At 39.3% G+C, this 20721-nt stretch overlaps 1 protein-coding gene across 1 annotated transcript in view; it reads right to left on the minus strand.

Moving 5' to 3' along the window:
• Positions 1-779: 779 nt before the first annotated feature.
• LOC139968155 (zonadhesin-like) overlaps positions 780-20721 on the minus strand; it is a 43567-nt gene continuing 23625 nt past the window's right edge. Inside the window, exons 20-35 of the mRNA XM_071972551.1 lie at positions 19993-20100; positions 19253-19322; positions 18928-19022; positions 18563-18713; positions 17367-17552; positions 13378-13592; positions 12220-12397; positions 11254-11603; positions 10080-10203; positions 9134-9523; positions 8014-8339; positions 6533-6683; positions 5509-5843; positions 4381-4509; positions 3296-3699; positions 780-1649 (exon numbers count right to left, since the gene is read on the minus strand). Coding sequence (XP_071828652.1) covers position 1649; positions 3296-3699; positions 4381-4509; positions 5509-5843; positions 6533-6683; positions 8014-8339; positions 9134-9523; positions 10080-10203; positions 11254-11603; positions 12220-12397; positions 13378-13592; positions 17367-17552; positions 18563-18713; positions 18928-19022; positions 19253-19322; positions 19993-20100 — 3213 coding nt within the window. The 3' untranslated portion in view covers positions 780-1648. The remainder of the gene's footprint in view (positions 1650-3295; positions 3700-4380; positions 4510-5508; positions 5844-6532; positions 6684-8013; positions 8340-9133; positions 9524-10079; positions 10204-11253; positions 11604-12219; positions 12398-13377; positions 13593-17366; positions 17553-18562; positions 18714-18927; positions 19023-19252; positions 19323-19992; positions 20101-20721) is intronic.

Here is a 20721-nt window from a genome sequence, read left to right on the forward strand (position 1 = left end):
CTATTGACATTTGTCACATTTTGTTGGCGATGACACCTATTTATTCTTCATTTATCTGCAAATTAGCAAGGCTCGGAAAGGGTCATTTCCGGCGATCTAGGGAGTATCTTTACTCAAAAAAATTCTGTTCGCTCCGTGCCAACCTGTGGTGGCGCTCCGCTTAGATAAAGTCGAAAGCACCCATACAGACCATTCTCGCCCCCTCTGACCAATACCCATAGCTTCGCCACTGATCAGTGGTCACAGATCTGTGTCAATTTGGTGGTTGCGTGATCATATGCAACAAGTCGGCTTAACACAAAATCGCAGACGACTTTGTCGTGTCGTTTAAATCTGCCTATTGCTTCCGGCCGGTATTGTAAGTTCGGCACTGGGTGTAATTCCAATCGTTCTTTGTAGTGATCAGTGGAGAACCACAAGATATGAACCACGTTGTGTTAAAACGACTGGTTAAACAAGACTTTTGTATACTGTTGAACAACGTGACTTGACTTTTCTTTAAGCTGGTTTGCGGGTTTGTTTGTAAGAAAGATTCCAATTGTCTTTAAAAAGACTGACATGCAAAAGCATAAACACAAATATCCGAAAATTAACTAGGTAAATGAAAAGGATCGGACATCTCTATTGTGGCTTAGTAGGGACATTTGGGGGAGGGGTGGGGGGGGGGTGGAATAAGTGTTCCCAAATCTCAATGTTTTTCTTTCCTATGTCCATATTAAGCCAACGTACATCTCTGACAGGTTACCAAAAGAAAAGAAAAATTACGAGAAACAAGTTCATACCATTGCAGGGGCCGTAAATTTTAATGCATAATTTTATTACATTTATTAATAAAAGTGACAGTTTTATGGGATGTTATTAAAGCTTTGGCCATTGTAATCAAAACCATGTTGTTTCCAACTAGACATACCTCATTTAAAATCAACTTTTCTCATGGTCTGCTTAGATTTATGTCAACTGAATATATCCATATTATTAGTTAAAATTTGCCAAAAAATCCAGATATTGCTTAATAGGTACTCATACTTGTACATTAAAAAGAAAAAGTATTCAAACTTTATCTCTCAGTGCAAAGGAAAACTATTTGACCATATTTGGAAGTTTTGGGTCATTTAATGTGTGCATAGGGATCTCTTTAAAACTCATATTATTTACATTAAGAAGATAAAGTTTATTTATTATCAATTTTTATGAAACAAATTAACAGTGGAGGGGTACCTTGGGCATCGGTATCTCAAAAATTTAACATTACATGTTTGAGGATTCTAAAAGTTGAAACCACAGGGAATTGGACCTACTATCACAGACTAGGTTAATCTCTTGCTCCTAGGGGGAAAAAATCTGATATCATTTATGCAAACTTAAACAAATGGTGATTATCACAGGGTATGGACAGTTACTTCTGAAATATTGTCGCAGTTTTAAGACAGCACAAATCATCTTATTATTCTAGTATTTAAAACTTTTCTTTGGAAATATTTTCAAAATAAATGTGCCTTAACTTTTTCCACACTTACACAAGTTTTCCTTTATTAAACATAGTAACATAGAGAACACCTTCACCGATATATTTTTAATGCCTTTATCTTGGTTTTTAAAGTTTAAATTAAAATTTCAGATGTTTGGTCTTGCTGTCTTCAGGAATGATTCTGAAAAGAGAGATAGAGAGAGGTGGTGCTTAATTAATGTATGGATAAAAAGTACAGATTCTATCATTAACAAGAAAGGAGGAATCAAGTGATGATACATTTGGTGGTATACAGGTACCAAGCTAGAAGAATAAAATCACCACTTTTTTTCTTTCTTTTTTCTTGGAGGGTAGGGGCAAGTGGAGGGTAAAGGAAGTGAGGGCCACATTTAGATTAGTTATATTTACACCTAATCCTCCACACTGATGAGAACTGGCTCATCCGAGCTCTCTAATTGGTACGTCTTTACCCCCTTCCCCCCCCAAAAAAAAGTAAATAATATTGTGGCTATAGACGTGTCATGATTTACGTAAACTTGAACAGTTTAGTAATGGCACAATATTAGTTGTAATTCATGTACTTTGAGCCAATGTCATTGACTATGCCCTTCTAATAATCTGCAGTGTATAAATGTCACTGAGTGAATCTTTTAAACTACTACAATGTTATCAAACACGGGTTAAACTTTGAATTCAGACGGAGTCATAATCATAATCATAATAATTTAAATTTAAATTATTTTATTTTTCAAAATCTTAATGTACATACTCAAAAAGAAAGAGGTTGACTAATCATGTATAGGAAGGAGCAATTAGGTTGAAATTAAAATTAATGGCAAGTCTCAATCCAAAGAGAGCCTATAACATTTTTTTTTTTTAATTGGGGGGGCGGGGTTCTTTCTATAATTTATGTCATTAGTAATATTTTGTTAAAAGAAAGATAACCCCAATGAAAATAGGAAAGTACTGGTTTATAAAAGCATGTAACACAGAAAGTAATGAACTTCTTTTCTCTGTCATTCCCACCCAGACTTATTTGGAAAAAGTAAAGTGATCCATTGTTCCAGGCAGCCTTACTCTAGGTTCGAAAATCGTTTGTACACATCACGTTAAAAAATTACACCCTTTCATCATTCATTTAGCGACTATTAAGGAAGCAAGACTGCATCCATAATATTCTTTACAGCAATTTAAATGATACACAATTTTCGGCATCATTTAGTAGGCACTTTCTCCATGTGTTGTAACTTTAGTAAACTAGGCCTGTACAGTACAGATGCATGGTCTGCTAGCATTATACTTGTATGTACCTAAACTTTGTATACATTGCAGCTCAGTACAGTACAGGGAAACTCCAATGGACTTGCGTTTCCCTGCGAGGTCATGTCTGATGGTGATACACAGTGCAGGATTACCTCGGCTAAATCGAAGGTGCTAAATCGCTAGTAGGCTAGGCTAGGCCAGGTGAGGCGGAAAATTGTTCAGACGGTGTGTATCTGATAATGTGACTAAATCGCTAGTAGGCTAGGCCAGGTGGGGCGGAAAATTTGTTCAGACGGTGTGTATCTGATAATGTCTGGACCCGACCGCTTAGGAATACATGGTCAGGCTCAACATGTGCCTCATTAGCCTAGGGCAGGAAAATACGCCATGTGCAACTCAAAAACCATTTTTTAGGCTTTGTGGATGAAACCAGTCAACGAGGTTCAAAAAATGTACTATGCAAACGGTAAAAGAGGTCTCACAGTTTGTGGAGGACATCTGCTGATACTTCCAGAAAGAATAAAAAAATGTTGTTGGAAAATTTTTGGATTGTGAAGTACTTACTAAGCAACTATCTGATTCTCGTCAGCCACCTCTTCCTTAACAGGTGCCTCTTCATTAACAGCTACCTCTTCCTGAACAGCCACCTCTTCCTGAACAGCTACCTCTTCCTCAACAGCTACCTCTTCCTCAACAGCTACCTCTTCCTCAACAGCTACCTCTTCCTCAACAGCTACCTCCTCCTCAACAGCTACCTCTTCCTCAACAGCTACCTCCTCCTCAACAGCTACCTCTTCCTCAACAGCTACCTCTTCCTCAACAGCTACCTCTTCCTCAACAGCTACCTCTTCCTCAACAGCTACCTCCTCCTCAACAGCTACCTCTTCCTCAACAGCTACCTCCTCCTCAACAGGTGCCTCTTCACCTCTAACCACTGGACGGAAAAAAGACGCAGCAGCAGCGTCTTTCTGCTTGGAAGAAGGATAATTGTCATGGAAATGTCAGGTGATTCAGGTCCAAAGATAGGAACCTATCATCAAAATAATTTGGGTCTGCTATGACAGCCAAGAAGACAGTTAGAACATTTCAGTTTTTCTTGTTCTAGTTTTCTTGAAAAATATGCAAATAAAAAGTTTAAAAAATGATGGAAGGTTAGGGGGCGGGGGGGGGAAGGAGCAACTACTAGAGTGCACACACAGGAATTATCAAAAGGGTGGGGGACTGGGCTGGGAAGCAAGTATTGGTAGAGACTGAAATTAAGTGACAGGGCAAAGAAACATTGTGAAAAGTGATGTATATGCTTGCCCTCGAAGCATGATAAAGTATTTCCGCCATGTATCTCTCTAGTTTAAATGATGCTCGTAGCCAATAATTAGCATTAAAAAATTCCAGAAAGGGGGTTGGATTGAGGGGTAGGGTGGGGTGGAGGAAAGGGTTGGGATGGGGAATGGCCTCGGGTTGTGGGAGGGGCTCAGCCCCAATGTGACCTCCCTGAAATCCATCTCTGAATGTGGTTTTATCATCCTGTTTCCTGTTCTCCCCACCCCATCCCCCCACTTCCCCCCTACACACACACACACAAACAGAGCCAACATCCTGCAATAATAATTTAAAAGTACTGAAATAAAATTAGAGAGGGCCTCACAAACCTCACAACCCAAGATTTCGACCATAAGGCTTGGGACGTCGTCACATGCAGGGAGGATACGGATGAATTTCAGGTCAACCTCCACCTCCAGCTGGTATGTTTCTTCAGATTTGACAGAAGATGGGAAGACCTATTAAAACAAGCAGAGGAAAGGAGACGCAGTGAGATTGGTTCTAGTCTTAGATCTAGTTGATAGACCAATGATATCCATCAAACACAGTGAGACTGGTTCTAGTCGTAGATCTAGTTGATAGACCAATGATATCCATCAAACACAGTGAGATTGGTTCTAGTCGTAGATCTAGTTGATAGACCAAAGATAGCCATCAAACACTGAGATTGGTCTAGTCGTAGATCTAGTTGATAGACCAAAGATATCCATCAAACACAGTGAGATTGGTCTAGTCTAAGATCTAGTTGATAGACCAAAGATATCCATCAAACACAGTGAGATTGGTCTAGTCGTAGATCTAGTTGATAGACCAATGATATCCATCAAACAAAGTGAGATTGACTGACTGTACGTACACATGCACTCTAAGCTAAGTAGCTAAAGATAGTCACACACTAGCTCAAAGTTATATAGAATGGCTATATAGTTAAATAGAATGGTAATATGATTATATATAGGCCCACATTCCACAGTAAGGGAGGTGATAATATTTACACGCAATCTGTTGTATGCAATCAATGGTGTAGATGGGTTCACAAAAGTACCCACCAACTGTTCAAGGAATATTCCAGTAGCAGACAATAGAAAACCTATTGAATGGAGAGCAAAAAATTATATACATTGATGCTAGTTGAAAATCTCTCCGCATGTCTTCTCCCTAACTCCACAACATTCAAAATCAACCATACACTGAGTTTGAGACAAGGTAGACTATCGAGTTGTGACTTTAAACTTTCATAGTCTATTCCTTTATCTCTTTGGTGTCTGGATCCATTCCCTATAGATTTAGAGAATGTGGGACTATTATTATATGGTTTTGTCTCTTTAATTCAGAAAAGGTGTTGATTTGGAAGATATCTCTTTTAAGGAATCACATCAATGTTCTGCTTGACACGTTCGACCGATGTTACGGCGAAGACGAGGAGCTGATTTAATAAAGAATCATCTATTACTCACTGATTCCCCTTCAGCGTAGTCCGCACACAACCATGTAATACCGTCGGGGCTGTACTGTACTCGGAAAGGTGGAATCTCCTGGCCCTCCTGAGCTCTTACCAAGACAGCACGTACGATTACGTTTCTGCCAAAGTTGATCTCGATGAATTCGTACGGTCCAGCGCCTCCTGGAGACCAGAAGATGCCGTTCTCGTTCCATCTGGCGCTGGCGGCGCAAACGTCGATTTCTCCCTCGACTTCGGCGGCGTCCTCTGGGAGAGGGCAGCTGCTGCTTGCGAAGGCTTGATCAGGAATGTTCTCTATGTTGGCCAGGAAACCATCCATGCATGGAATTGCTGTCAAGAAATATCCAGCCCCCAAAGAAAAAGAAGAAGGAAAAAAAGTGAACTTTTTGAAAATGAATCATTTCAATTAATTCTTCAAAGTAGTTTTATTTTAAAAACACTGTATGAACTAAAACACTGTTAAAACTAATGGGGAATGTGCTTCCGGTATAACGTTTCTCGGCAATCAAGTACTCTTTGAGCAAGAAATACATTGCTTTATAATTGCCGTGTCTGCACCATGATAGATGCTGACAACACAGCGAGAGGAAAATGTTCATGACTTTTCACGACTGCAGGACATAGGTATGTGGTAGCCGCTCGGGTATGAAATGCTCTCAAAGCCTATGTTACTTTGTGTACAATAAACGGTACCAGATGTTGTTAGCTGTCAATGGCAGTTAAGTTTCTGTCCAGTAAGAATGCGACTGAATGTTATGGTTCTCATGAGCCACTGACTCAATGCGCCGTCTATCACTATACTGTAGGTTGTCTGCAACCACATCCGATTGATGAGCTCTCTCATGATAAATTGGTAATTTTTCAAAACATTGAAGTATTTACTCAAACATAACCAAACCTGATAGTGCTTGGGTTTCAATGTTCTCTAACATTCTAAAAAAAAAGGGGGAGTTTTTTTGTAGCCATAGACATCCTTTAAGCTTATGGATATGTAATACAAAAGTTGAAATATTTCTTACATGGTTCGAGGAATTTGCCGTAAAATTCTACCCTGAGAGCTATGCCAGCATTCTGGTCTCTTGAAGGATGGATTCGGACGCAATGAGCTTCGAAAAACGTTTGGAAGAAGATCACTACTTGAGTGTTGGAATCTGTAGGACCATTGAAAATCTAGAAAGAGGGAGAAATGAAAAGTACAATCCAAATAAATCGGGGTTGAACTATGTGTCTGACCATGGGGCAGGTTAATCATCCGACGAAAGGGTTATACGTCGAGAGATGCATACTTCAAGTTTCAAGTTTATAATTAAAATCCAGTATAAATAAATGAAAGTACATATTTATAACTAGGATATGAAAAACAGTTCAGAGTTATAAAGATTAAAACAGTATTGAATATATGTACAAATAATAAATCAAAATTTAATAAAAAGAATTAAAGTAACTTTTGTGGAACAACTCCCTAAATAAATATGGCAGCCCGATAAGGGAACAAATTCTTAAAACATACAGTTCGTAAATTTTTGCATGATTGTCCTATTTCTCAAAGAATAACTAGTCGGTTGAAGAAGTGACTTCAGCTGGTTATTGAGTGGGCGCTTCTCGTCTCTATAAATTCTGTGAGAAAGCCTCTCAAGATCTCTCATGGCTGCATTCTTAACTTGGTTAATAAGGGTCTTAAAATGCAGCACTGACTGTTCAAAATTTCATTTGAAAGTACTTACAGGACCGAAAATAGCCTGAATTCTGCACTAGGACTCATTTCCGACAAACACTTAAGCCGTACATATATACGCTAGGTACATTATATGTAAAGTGTGCGTACCCATGCATACACTTCCTTTGTGCTCTAACAATGACGTTAACATGCGTCACCCATCCTTGCTAATCAGATTCAGACATTCAGTTAGGACATCATCTCGGAAAACGTACGAGAGGGTGGGGGGGGGGGGGACACATCGACTATACAGGTTTTGAACCAGACACATGTGAAGATGATGATCTGTCTGGTTTGGAAAATGAAGAAGCAGAAAGAACACTCCCAGAAGGCACAGACTGGCACGATAGTCGAGCCTAAGTAAGCCTAGGCATAATAAGGCATAATTAAGTTAGGCTTAGTATTAGGCAATTAAAGCTGGATAAATTTAGTGAAGAAAAAACAATTGCCGGTCAGAATTTGCGTGGTATCCTCAGCCTAAGTATCGTGCATACAGAGCTGCAAATGTGGCCCACTAACTGCACAATTATTTTTTCTTCTCACGTACACATATTCACATCAGATGTCACCTTTTTTTTTACTAGAACTCTCAAAATCGTGACCATATTCGAAAAACGTGTTCTGTGTGTAATTGTTGCTTCGCACTAATTGACACTTTATGGTGAACACCTAGGTGGTTAAATCATGAATATGTCCCCATTTATTTTTTGGGTCTTCTTCTATCTTGACTGCCTTAGTTTTAAGAATTTTAAGAAGGTGTGACTCGGCCTCGACAAGACTTACTCTCTCGCCTTCCTCGTTGGATACCATCTGGAAATCGCTGCAGTCAATACTGTACGAGACTCGGAACTTCTTGGCGTACTCTGGTTGGTCACCTCGACCTTGGATGATCAGTCCGGTCACCAGGCTCGGTACGTTGAGCTGCACTTGCAGGTATGGGTCCTCGTCGGATGGGTCGGGTCCCCAACCACCGTTGTCACCGGGGAAGAAGAGTCTACCGGACTCGGGGAAGAGCATGTCTCTGAAAGACGAGCTTGAAAATTGAGAGTCTGGAATCTCTCTCTCGAATTCAGCACCGAGTCTATTGCCCTCTGGTACTCTGCTCGGAGCTGTAAATGGAGGAGGGGGGGGGTTAGGGGGGAAATAGATAATTGTTACAAATGGTTTTAAAATAGTATGCTATTAAGTTTGAAGGACATGCCTAGAATTTGCCAAAAAGCCTTTAAACGGCTAATTTCACCATCTTCTGTCCAGCTCAGCTGCTTTTCGGTATTAAACTTTTATCTCTTCCATATCGAAAGAGTATCACCGTGAGAGAATTAGGTCTCGTGGTGCAAACGAAGTGTGAGAAGAAATATCGGGACTAACGGTTTACTTAAATGAACCTCGCCGACTAGGACAAACCCATCGTACCGCCTGTACTCTGCATGTTTTGGGATGCAGCTTTAAGGATATAATCATAGAATTGGTACTTTCTAGGCATGCAGCCGGCAAACAAAAGCATTTTGAAATGCGGATTGTCATTTCAATTTTTTCAACTTTCTTGATGAGAGAAAATTAGGCATTAAATTTTTGCACAGTAAAGAGTGATGCACAGTTAGGTTAAGGTTTTATCATTGTATGAATTCCAATTTCCAAGCTAAATCCCCCTCCACCCCCCCCCCCCACCCCTCCACCGCAATTCTTCAATATAGGGTTGAAGTTCTCAGATTGAACCAGAAGAGTTTTCCTCTCATTTTCATTTTCTCTTTCCAGATATCTGTGAGTCCTGTGTGATATAAGATTCCGTCTACAATATAATAGCCTGGTATATTTTATTCTATAACCCTAATGTCAATTAAGCCGGAAAAAAAGCATTCATAATAAAATGAAACAAAGCATAGACTGAGAACAAGATACACACCATCGCCATCGATTTCACAGATAATGAACCTGTCTTCCTTGGCAGCTGATCGGATCCATCTGGAATCTGATCCCCGCATGTAGATGTTGGGCCATCCTGGTTCCATCACATTGGGCTCCTGCATGGCAAAGTTGGAATATAGAGCTGGTGAACCCATGGGGTTGTCAAACCTCTGGTTACCCTGTGAATCGGACAGGCCCAGCCAGATGTCCTTGCCGTTGGCCAGTTCGCTGACAGCAGCGTTCTCTCGTCTGGTGGAGATTTCCACCACGTAACCGCCCTTTGAGGAGCACTTGGACACAGCTTTGCTGTATTTTCCGTCGTTGTCGATTAGAGCGTAGCATCCGGTTGCCAGAGCGGTGTAACCCCTTCGGCATGTGTGCGCTTCACCTGGATCGTAAAGGAGAAAGGATGAGTGATCCGAGCTGTAATTATATCTCGTCGGTTTTGGAAACGCTTAAAGCGGACGATTGAAAGACGTTTAGGCGAGGGAGAGGGAAAAGGGGGGCAGGCTGGGGTGGGGCAAATATGGGAATTGGAAAATGAGGTGGGAAGGTGAATGGGATCAAGGTGAGTTGACTTTAAAGCACTTTGTTCTTATCATGTGATGGGACAACTTACAGTAGCAATAATACAACGATATGTGAAAGCTATACAATAGAACTATAACATTCTCCAGGATATTTTTATATTCATCTCTTGCAAAAATTCATAGGGGAAGAAAAACGATTATAGTTTGGAAGTTTTATTACACGTTCTCTATACCTTGTGTGAAAACTTTAAATTTCTGAACACAGACAGAGATTGGTAGGAAGAGCATGCCCGGGGCAACACAAGCTATGACTTCAGATATTTGACCTCTGACACGAATTAATCGCAGACCCTCCGAAAATCTCCGTAGTCTGAAATTTACTGTGCTGGAAGTACGAAAAAACGGCCAACTTACCTCCGAACAACTCAACTTGAAGACATATCCTTCTGAATTCACTCTTCCTGGGTACTATCCTGACGTATCTTGCCCTGAATTCCTTGACAGGTATTATTCTCTTTTGGTAGGATGTAGGATACCGCTGCAAATGTAAAAGAAACAAAGAAAAAAAAAATTATCATCTTGTTTGCAAAACTGTGCTTGTTTGCTTGCCTGCATGTTATTTCCTCCAATATCCACCCACCACTCCAAAGAGAAAAGGTAAAGACAAATAGATTAAATATGGCCCAGCAAAAATTCAATAGATTCCTTAAATGTTAAACAGCAAAATACATTCATTTCCACATAATAAAACTATCAAGGCTACTAATATTTCAGATATTTTTCATTTTAAACAAAGGTCAAAGTTTTCTACAGTTATGATTACAGCAACTTTTTTGTTTTCCTTACAAAATTAAGGAGGTGGATTATTCCAACCTCTCTCCAGATCATGGTTTATCAAGATCCAAATTCAACCATGAGTCATTGTATAATACATCTACCCTTTATTATTTTGTAATATATGGACTCATACATTCCACCATTCATTATTCATGTACAATACATGGATATGATGTACAGTCAACCATTCATTATTATATAATACATGGACATGTACAGTCAACCATTCACTATCAATAATACGTGGACATGAACAGTTAACCATTCACAATAATATAATATGTGGACATTTCTGTATATTTCACATTCAGAAACACATTGGGCTATATATATATATATATATATATATATATATATATACATATCATTAAAGCAAAAAAACTACCCTTATACCTGTATAAGAAAACTGAATTTTGTTCTCCTTCATGATGGGAGACTATAATTTGTGCATATTTCCACAAACATTTAGTATGCTAAAAGTTGACTTGTTTGGAGGTAGGTGGGTCCAATATCCTAATAAAGCCGTCTCAGTGAAGGCAAAGCTTTCTTTGGTGGCAGACTTGACCCGCGGTAATACTTTATTATCCAAATAAGAGCAACCTAATGAGTGTGGATTAAAAGGCGGTGGTACTTTAAAAGGTACAGTAATCCGTAGTATATGTTGGGTGATTGTTGGTTCATAGTCAAATTATGTGCCCCCCCCCCCAGTGCTATTGCCTCCAGCTGTCTTGTAAAATTGTTTGAACCCTACCTTACAAGTGCCGTCCTCGGCGTCAGAGACGCATTCCCAATTCTCGGCGTCGCTGGAGTAGTAGACTTCTACGGATGCGGGCCAGCACTGAATATCAAAGTAGCCTCGGATGATGATGGCCCTGACGGGGACTCCTACTCCTTGGTCGATCTGGATGTACGGGAATTCCTCCTCTTCTGGTGGCATGAAGAAATCGTCCTCTATGCAGAGTCTGCCAGCGATGGCAGATGTGGTGGGATCTCTCAACGTCTGAGGCGGGTTCAGGGTGATACTACTGTCGGCGACATACCCTCCGCAGGACACGCCCAAGTTGGTTCCCTCTAGTTCATCCACGTTGGGATCACTTTCATCTGAAAAAGAAAGGGAGGGAGAGAGGGAGAGAGAGAGAAAAAAAAACCCATAGAAATGGTCAAATGTGGCAGAATCATATCGGCCATACGTGCCGTCATGGCAAAGGCTTGAGACACCGGGCGAGGCAATTATTAGGCTTTCCAAAGACGGACCGACCATCAATTTCGTTTAAGTGTGTTCTCATCGTGGGTGCTGCACTTTTCGATATACAACATCGCAGTTCAGGAGCCCATTTGTATTGATGAGCGTTTGAGAGGGAGGAAGTTGCATAATTCCTACCAAAGTATATGTTTTACAATCAAATGTGAACTTGGGACGCAGACAGATGTGTTGTCGCATATGCAGATTCATTCCAATGATGTTTGTACATGTATGTTATCACAAAATGATTAACAACACAACATTAATTTGGCAAATTGCTTGCTTCACATCCCACCTCACCTCCACTCCCAATCCCCCAAACCCCCCCCCCCCCCATCAACTATGATCAAGTAGGAACACAACTCAATTCAAGGTCAACAAGGACGGTGAAAAAAAACCTGACAATTTTTACAACTTTTAGAAACCACCTTTATTCTAGGAGGAAAGGGGGAGAAGCAGCTGCAAAGTACTTACAGACACATTCATATCCGTTGCCGACGTACAAAGGCCTGCAGATACACTCTCCGTCAAAGCAGTCTGCATCAGCATGGCAGCCATGGATTGATGATGCCGCTGTGTAGACTTGCAATTCGTTGTTGAATGAGCAAGAATATTCGGCAACGCACATGGGATCCAATCGCATATTGTTAGGCTACATATATAGAGAAGACAGAGGTATCAACAGAAATGGGAAATTTAGCAGTAGATTGCATTTATAGTGGCAGTAAAATGGGCAAGTCCATAATGTTGTTTCATCATCTTCAAAAATTATGGCCTGGCCATGTTGTGACATTCTGTACAGGTATGCAGGACAAGGACATTTCATAATGATGGGTGGTAGCTTACATGGTACTTGTTAATGACGCTGACATTAATTCTAACTCCTGGATTAGAATGAAAACTTTTCAAATTGATGAACGTATTCTGACTATGTTTTATACTTCCACCATTTGTGGAGTATGGAAATACAATTTGATTTCTTGGGGCGGGAATGCGAAAAAGGAAGATCAGAACCGTATAGACTCTTTAATCCGTCAGGCGGGCCGCATAATTGGCAACAGCCAACCCTCTTACTCATCAAGTTATACCCATCTACTCCAACAGAAATTAGACATGATTTTGGACGATGCTGACCACCCACTGCATGGACAATTTCAGAATGCAGTGATTCCTCAGAGCGGGAGGATGAGGCTGCCAATGAGATGAGGCTGTAATCAAAATTACAATCGCTAGTGTCCTTGCCCTCTGGTAACACCTTCACTGTTTTTGTCATACTTAGTCTTGCCATTGTTGGACTTTGCAATTTTATTGTCTTATTGTTTTATGTGAGTCAATTTCCAAGCATGCTGTATTTTAATGTTATATCCATCTTATTCTGTACAACGAGCATTTAATTACCCAAAGCGGGTTTAATAAAGTGAATCTTATCTTATCTTATCTTATCTTAGAATCGGCGTAGTTACGGCTGTGACATATGAAACAGCCGTACACTCTTTCTTACTACAGGTAAATAGAGAGAGAGAGAGATAGGCAGGTGGAGGTATGAGTAATTTATCAAGTCACAGAATTTGTCAGAACCTAAACTGAAATATAGCTCATTTTTTCTCGTGGGAACCAAAAATGGCGGGTTACCTTCAACATAAATTGCTCCCCATTGGAGGCTGTGATTTTGCAGCCGCAAGCTTCCGGGAGGACACATTTACCCTGCAGTCTACGGTAGCCTTCGTTACATTTCGGGCCATCATAATTGGGTATCCAACGTTCCAGGACACTGTCATCTGAATCTCCACACTGGAGTTCTGCACCCTCACCGCAAAAGTAGGACTCGTTATCACCGAGTTCGCCCACTGCAGAAAAATGGAAAAACATTAGTAACAGATAGGCAAAAACATAGGCAAAAACCACTGCTTTTACACCAGTAATGAATATATATATATATATATATATTTATATACATACATATTAGAAACATACATATATATATATATATATATATATATATATATATATATATGGTGCCCAAAATTAACCTAGCAACCCAAATGAAAATGCTGTGTATTTTTCATTCTATTTTCCCCACCCGTAAACAATATCTCACTGTGCCTTCTATACAGATGCTCGTAAAAGTCGAACAGAATATGGAAAGCATTATCTGCAGGAGGGGTGGAGTGGGGGGAGGAGGGGAGGGGTGAGTTCACCTTGGAGGACCGGAAGAAAGATGCTGTGGTTATTAAAGGATGACTGAAGAACCTTTTTTTTGGGGGGGGGGGATTGTAGATTGCTAAAAACCACTGCTTTTACACAAGGTTTTTTTCTTTTTACCATGTTTATTTTTTCAGAAACAAACATATATCAACATCAGAGATTCATCAAAGTGGCTGAATTTCTTAGTCTAGCAGGCAAAACTATTTTTATGCCAGCACCTCAGCAGCTAAGCAAAAAGCTCTCAATTGAAAAAGAAAAAAGAAAAAAAAACAAGTTTACAATGGGCAATGATTTGTTTTGGTCTTCTGCTAATTGCATGAAACTAATAATAATTTTTGTTCTTTGAGTTGCCTCAGTACAGACATTATTACCAAAGAATGGATTACCATCAACATCAAGTACTGGAATCAAGGAGATTAAGTCATTTGCTTTAGCTTTAATGGCAACTCCAAACATTTAGAAACATTTTTAAAGTTGATTTCTTGTACAGTAAGTAGGAATATTAAAAGCAATTTCTCACTTCCCAGACGCATATTATTATCTCTGTCGTTAATCTATTCCACATTAGTTCTACATTTCTGTCTGCAGCCATCCTTTGTCAACCAAGCTTGTTTTTTTCAGAAATTGCTGCTAATTTTTGTTTTGTTCTTTGAAAGTGGTTTCTGGTGGAAGAATTTTACGTGGGAAAAAAACCTTTTGAAGAGCATGTCTGGTACGTGCTTGAGACAGTGTCTGATAAACAAGGCATAATGTATCTAACAATAAGAAAGGCTAACTCATTGGAAGAAAAGAGTGAGGTGGTGGTAGGGTGAGGAGAGGGGGGGTAGGGAGGAAGAGGGAATAATCCTCCACATCAAAAGGAATAAAATGCTTGTGTTCACTCTTAAGGATGAAAATAAGCAAACTTTCTACTCTCTCCAATTTTGGAAAAAAAATTTGTGTCGAGCCAGCGTTTTGCATCCAGAGTGTGGATTTGAGGAAGGATAGAGAAGAAAGTTGAAGAGGGTGTGTCTGCAAATTTCAAGAGATTTCAGTTTCGTTGATCACCGCCTGGTACCGTTTGGGTGATCAAGAGTTGAAGTGATGTCCTACCAAGACCATGCACTCGCAAGTTCTTCCACGTGTTTAGCAACAGCCTGTCGCAAAAAAAAAGGTGGTCCGTTAGCTGGACCAGAGAGGTATTTGAGAATTTTGTTGTTGTTATAGCAACATCGTGCTTTTGCATGACAGATATACATTTGAAAAAGACTAGCTTCTTATAGGCTCCTGTAGAAATTATGAAAAGGAAGCAAGCAAGAAGATGTTTTGTTTTTTTGGAGGGGGATGGGGAGGGGTATGGGTATGGGTATGGGGGAAGCAGCTGATTTTTAAGGTTTTTTTTTTTTCAAGTGGTGGTGCAAAATCAGGTTGGGATAAAAACTCATCACAAATTTGACACAAAAGATGTGACTGCATGTAATCTTTTGACGGGAGAGAGAGAGAAAGAGAGAGCAAAATGTCAAAGAAATCTCTGGGAAAAGGATGACTCTTTGCAACAGGAATAGAAATAAATTTGTGTCTTTCTCCATCGATTGACTTCTTCAAAGTGGTTGGTACAAATAACCATGTTTACAACATCCTGAAAGAATGCTATGCATTTGCTATGGCATTAGCATAATTGGCTACGCCAACTGAGCTATAAAAGAAAAACACAGACACACACACACACAAAGGGACCAAATAAACAAAACAAAATGTGACCCACACGATGCCGATTTGTGATGGAATGGAAGCACCGCGATGTTCCGGAGGAAAGAACTGTCGAAATCTTGACGTGAAATATGTGCTGGCTGTGAAAAATCACTGACAATGGACACACAGACACGCAAAGGAACACATCAAAACGCAAAATAGAAAACGTGTATCCACACGATGATGATTCGCAACGGAATGGAAGGATAGTAGAAGGGTACGATGTTCCCATTGAGCACATGACTGCCGACTTCTTTTGTGCAGGTTGTTTCGAATGGAGGAAAAGCTTGTTCGCAGCCATCTCTTCTGGAAGCTACAAAAATGTGATGCTGCAGCTTGGGTGATTATTTTGAGCTCTTTGTTGCCTTCTTTGAGGGATTGCACAGCACAGGGATTTGTAATGGAAAAGGAATGATCGCATATTAAAGATGACTGTGTTACAAATTACAGAGCTATACTATCGAGCTGCTCTATTTGCATGGAATTTAGACAATGCGATGCTGCAGCTCGGGTGATTATTTTGAGCTCTTTGTTGCTTTCTTTGAGGGATTGCACAGCACAGGGATTTGTAAGAAAGCTGTTTCTTTTCCACACAGTGCCTACTGGTGATGGTGTTACATAGCAGCCAGCTACTGTGGACTTTTTCTCTTTTTGCATGAAGTTTGGTGGTGGGGAGCTTTAAGCAACTACAGTTGGATACCGATAATATCTTACCGTTTGCAGCATTTAAAATACCTGTATTCGTTAATCGGAAAAATTGCGAGATGAGTCATGGTAAAACTGTACGATAATTACAACCAATATCAAAGTACTAACACTTTTCAGTTGTGCATATCAGTCATAAAATTCTTCCCAATATTTTGTTTTCTTTTCGTAGAAGTGAGCTTGATCAATTTGATCAAAAGTTGATCAATTTGATCAAAAGTTGATCAATTTCCACAAAGATTTTATGTAATTAATTCCATGTCTTCACTGCATACATACTTGACATTATAATGTCTGATGAGGAATATATATATATATATTTACATATATATATATATATGTATATATATTTACATACATATATATATATATATATATATGTATATATATTTACATACATATATATATATATATGTGTACAAATTAATCATGAGCCATCGAGGATAGATGGGGGGACGTGGCAGAGATAAAAGTGGTCACATTTTTCAGTTCCAAGAATGAGTTTAATTTCACCTTTATTCCCTTAAACAAATTACTCTCTTTGGTCTTCCACTATGATGAAGAATAAAATGCCTTATTCCCATCAGAAAAACTAATTTCCCAAAAATGTACTTACACCTCACCCCCAACCCACCAAAAACAAAAATACATTGTGTTTGTCATTTAGCATGAGGAGGGTATGGTAAAATGGTCATTTGTTGCACAGTAGTAAATACAAAGAAACAGAAATCCCATTAAAAAAAAAAAGAAAAGAGAAAAATCTGGGATCAATGAACTGGGGTTCCAGGTGAATTTTAAATTCCACCATTTTCACACAAAGGAAATGTCGACCAGAAACATAACCTACGTAGATTTGTACCAGCTAGTTAACTGACAGAATCAATTCAGTCCGGCCCTTCGAAAAAATTTCAGAACATGTCGTATTACGACTCGATCTGTGGCAACAAGCTTTCCTCTGTCTGTATAGATAGATTACTCACCACATTCACCCTGGGGATCCCAACAGAAATAGATTTCATGTCGCTCGCACACAAGTTGCAGACTTCTCAAGACCTCGCAGACACGGAGTTTTTCGCCTGTGGAACAACCCTCCATCTTGATGTTATGGATGGTTCGCTCGATTTCTTCGGGAGCAACTGCAGCGACACAGTCCTCGAATAAGGCAGCTGAAAAGGGAAAAAGTGTTTTGATTGGAAAAAAAAAAAAAAAATGATCAATTTAAAAAAAAATATATAAGAAAAAATTGGCATGACTCGCTTTTGCAACCTTTCAGAGTGAGAGATGGAAAATTTGTGCTTAAAAAATTGTATTTGCTGGCCACATTCAGCATTGTCCATACTAATGGTCATCGTAAAATCTGTAGATTCCACCTCTGATAAACTAGCTCTAAAATTTCATCCATTTCAACTCTTGCTAGCGATGGCCTTATATTTTCCTTAGGAATGCTCCTGGCATCGATACAGTCGATGCGATTTCACACGATGCCGTCCGACTTTGAAACATGCATGCATACTTTTCTGAAGACGAAAGAATCAAGCTGTTTCGAACTCCACTTTAAGAAGTTGTCGAGGTGGTGTTAAAAGTTATACTTGCTGGTCGACAGATTTTTATTTTCAGACTTTTCTCAATATGTAAATTTTTAAGTATTTTTGATTATTGTGCAACTGCTACTCTACTTTGACAGTATTTCATGAATATGCATGGGTGATGATTTTAAAATGCTGTGAAACACTGGTTGACTGGAGTTACTCTTTGCATGGTCTGCTTCAAGCATAGACCGTCTCAAAAGTTAGCCGACTACTGAGTTCAAGGATAGTCCAGGTGTAAATTTGTCATCGGTGGTCGTAAAAGGGAGGAATCTTTCTTTTCTTTTCTTTTGAAGCACTTTGTTATCACCCACCTCTGTTTGCTTAAATTACATGCGAATGCTATACGGAATGCTTCACAGGATAGATATGTACATATCTTTCCTAAGTTGTCATCGGTCAAACCCTAAAATTGCCCCTCTGGACTATCCGCCTAACCCCTGGTTACGGCTTAAAAAGTGGTGGCCGAGTCCAACCTGTGTTTCTCATCAGTGATGAGAGATTCCTCAAACCGAGGATGGTTACCTTTCTGATCAGGGCTTATGATATTGTTCACCTTCTAGGATAGACTCAAAGTTTAAAATACTTACAATTCAATAGCTCACTCATTTCGCTGACCATTGCTTGAGCTTCTGGACTAGCAGCAGCACAGATATCATCGATGGATGGTGGAATTTGGGGTACTGCGTCGCAGTCCTTGTCCCACTGCCAATAGTTGCCAAAAACGTCCTCATCCTCTTGCTGAGAAAAAAGAAAACACAACAAGAAAGGAAGAAAAAAAATATCTTAAGAGTCTATTTTTTGAAAGATTTTTGATGTAACTTTATATCTTACGTCAACAAATTCTTTTATTCTGATATTATTATGGCGAGGATGTAATATAAACCACGATATTTTATGACATGTTCTGTGTTCACATTTACATATATTTCCTGATATCAAAACTCTGTCTTACATTGACTTTACCGTCCCCGTTGGCATCTCTGATATCATCTTCCTTATCTCCGTTGAAGTTTCCACACATACCACAGACCTTGCCCATGTGTTCGCCTGCAGGGGGGAAAATAAACATATGTATGAGAAAACGAGAAGCGGGGAAAAAAAACACTATTTTCCAATTTTTTTTCTCAAAATGGCATGAACTGTACTTTAATTTTTTTAGTGAGTTTTTATTTAGCAATCGCTTGGTATCAATGCCAAACAGTTTCAAGTACTTATTCTACAATTTTGTATTATTAACTTATTTCATGGTCGGTGCATGAAATTCTCATCTCTCTTACCTTCTATATCCACATCAATTCTCATGCTTCCGTCCCACCTGATTGCGACGCCATCCCTCAGCTTAACCAACTGTAAGGACAAGAACATGCAAAGAGCCACATGATACCAAAAATGACCAATTGCCAAAGGATCGATAGATTAATGAAAATGGATTTCTATTAACCTCCCCACCCCCTCCCCCTCCTCAAACGAAAGTGTTCCTCTACTCCTTGTCCAGCTAGTTTTAAGTGTACCTGTATTCATATACAAATAACTTCATGATCGTAATGTGCCTCATTCTTGCAACAATCCCACTTTAACCTTCCCAACTTCAACTACCCCCCCCTCATGCACCCTCACTTCTTCTTCCTCTGCCTTCTTACATAGGAAGCATGCAACAACAGTCATGTTCACTGGATACTGTCCATACTGAGATATACACATAATATATCCTTCTTATACATTATGTTTATATGTCTGCGTATATATATATTAATATATATATATATATTAATATATATATATATATATATATATACACGCAGACATATGTACATAATGTATATATGTCTGTGGATAATAATATATATATATATATATATTTATATTTATATATTAATATATATATATATATTAATATATATATACGCAGACATATATACATAATGTATATATGTCTGTCGATAATAATATATATATATATATATATATTTATATATAATTGTACAGTTTAGATCCTACATTTATCCTTGGAATTTACCGTTTTTCTATCTCTGTAGCTAATTTCAACGCCATTAGTCAGAGTGCATGCACCGTCGAGTGTCTTTCCGTTGTGGGACACTGAATGTCCAGCATCCAAAGTGATACGCTAGAGATGGACATACAATGAAGAATGAAAAAAAAACATTGTAAAGCTTGATTCTAGCACCTTTCTAGCTGGCTGCTATACCACTATCAAATTTCCTCGTCCAATGGTACACAGCTCATTGTTTGGTTATGAATTCTACGTAAGTATGTATCTTGTACTCAAAAAATGAAAAGACTTAACAATGTGACAATGATACCACCAGCCTGGAAGGGACTGACAGATGTTAACCCCTCCAATCCCCCTTCCCACCACTTCCAACCCCCCCCCCTCCCTCCAAATGACAAAGTAAAGATTTCCTGGGTCTGGACCACTTGTAGTTGTACCCAACTTTGTCTTTTTTTTACATCTGCATGTAACAAATCTGACATGATCAAAGGTAGCCACAGACTCAGACAGAGGGTCTCCCCCCCCCCCCCTCGGTCTGCCTTGTTCAGAGGGACAAAAATTCTGACAAATTGGTTTAATATGCTCCAATATTTCTGTCTATCTCAACTAGGTGCTACATAACTAAATTACAGTCTGTAGTCAATTTCCTTGCACCAGTTGCAATATGGCTCGCAAAATGCTACAGTCCACTTCTTGAGTTTAATATCGAACGCTCAGAGTATACAGTATTTTAAT

Source organism: Apostichopus japonicus, chromosome 5, assembly GCF_037975245.1.
Source record: "Apostichopus japonicus isolate 1M-3 chromosome 5, ASM3797524v1, whole genome shotgun sequence".
NCBI lineage: Eukaryota > Metazoa > Echinodermata > Holothuroidea > Aspidochirotida > Stichopodidae > Apostichopus > Apostichopus japonicus.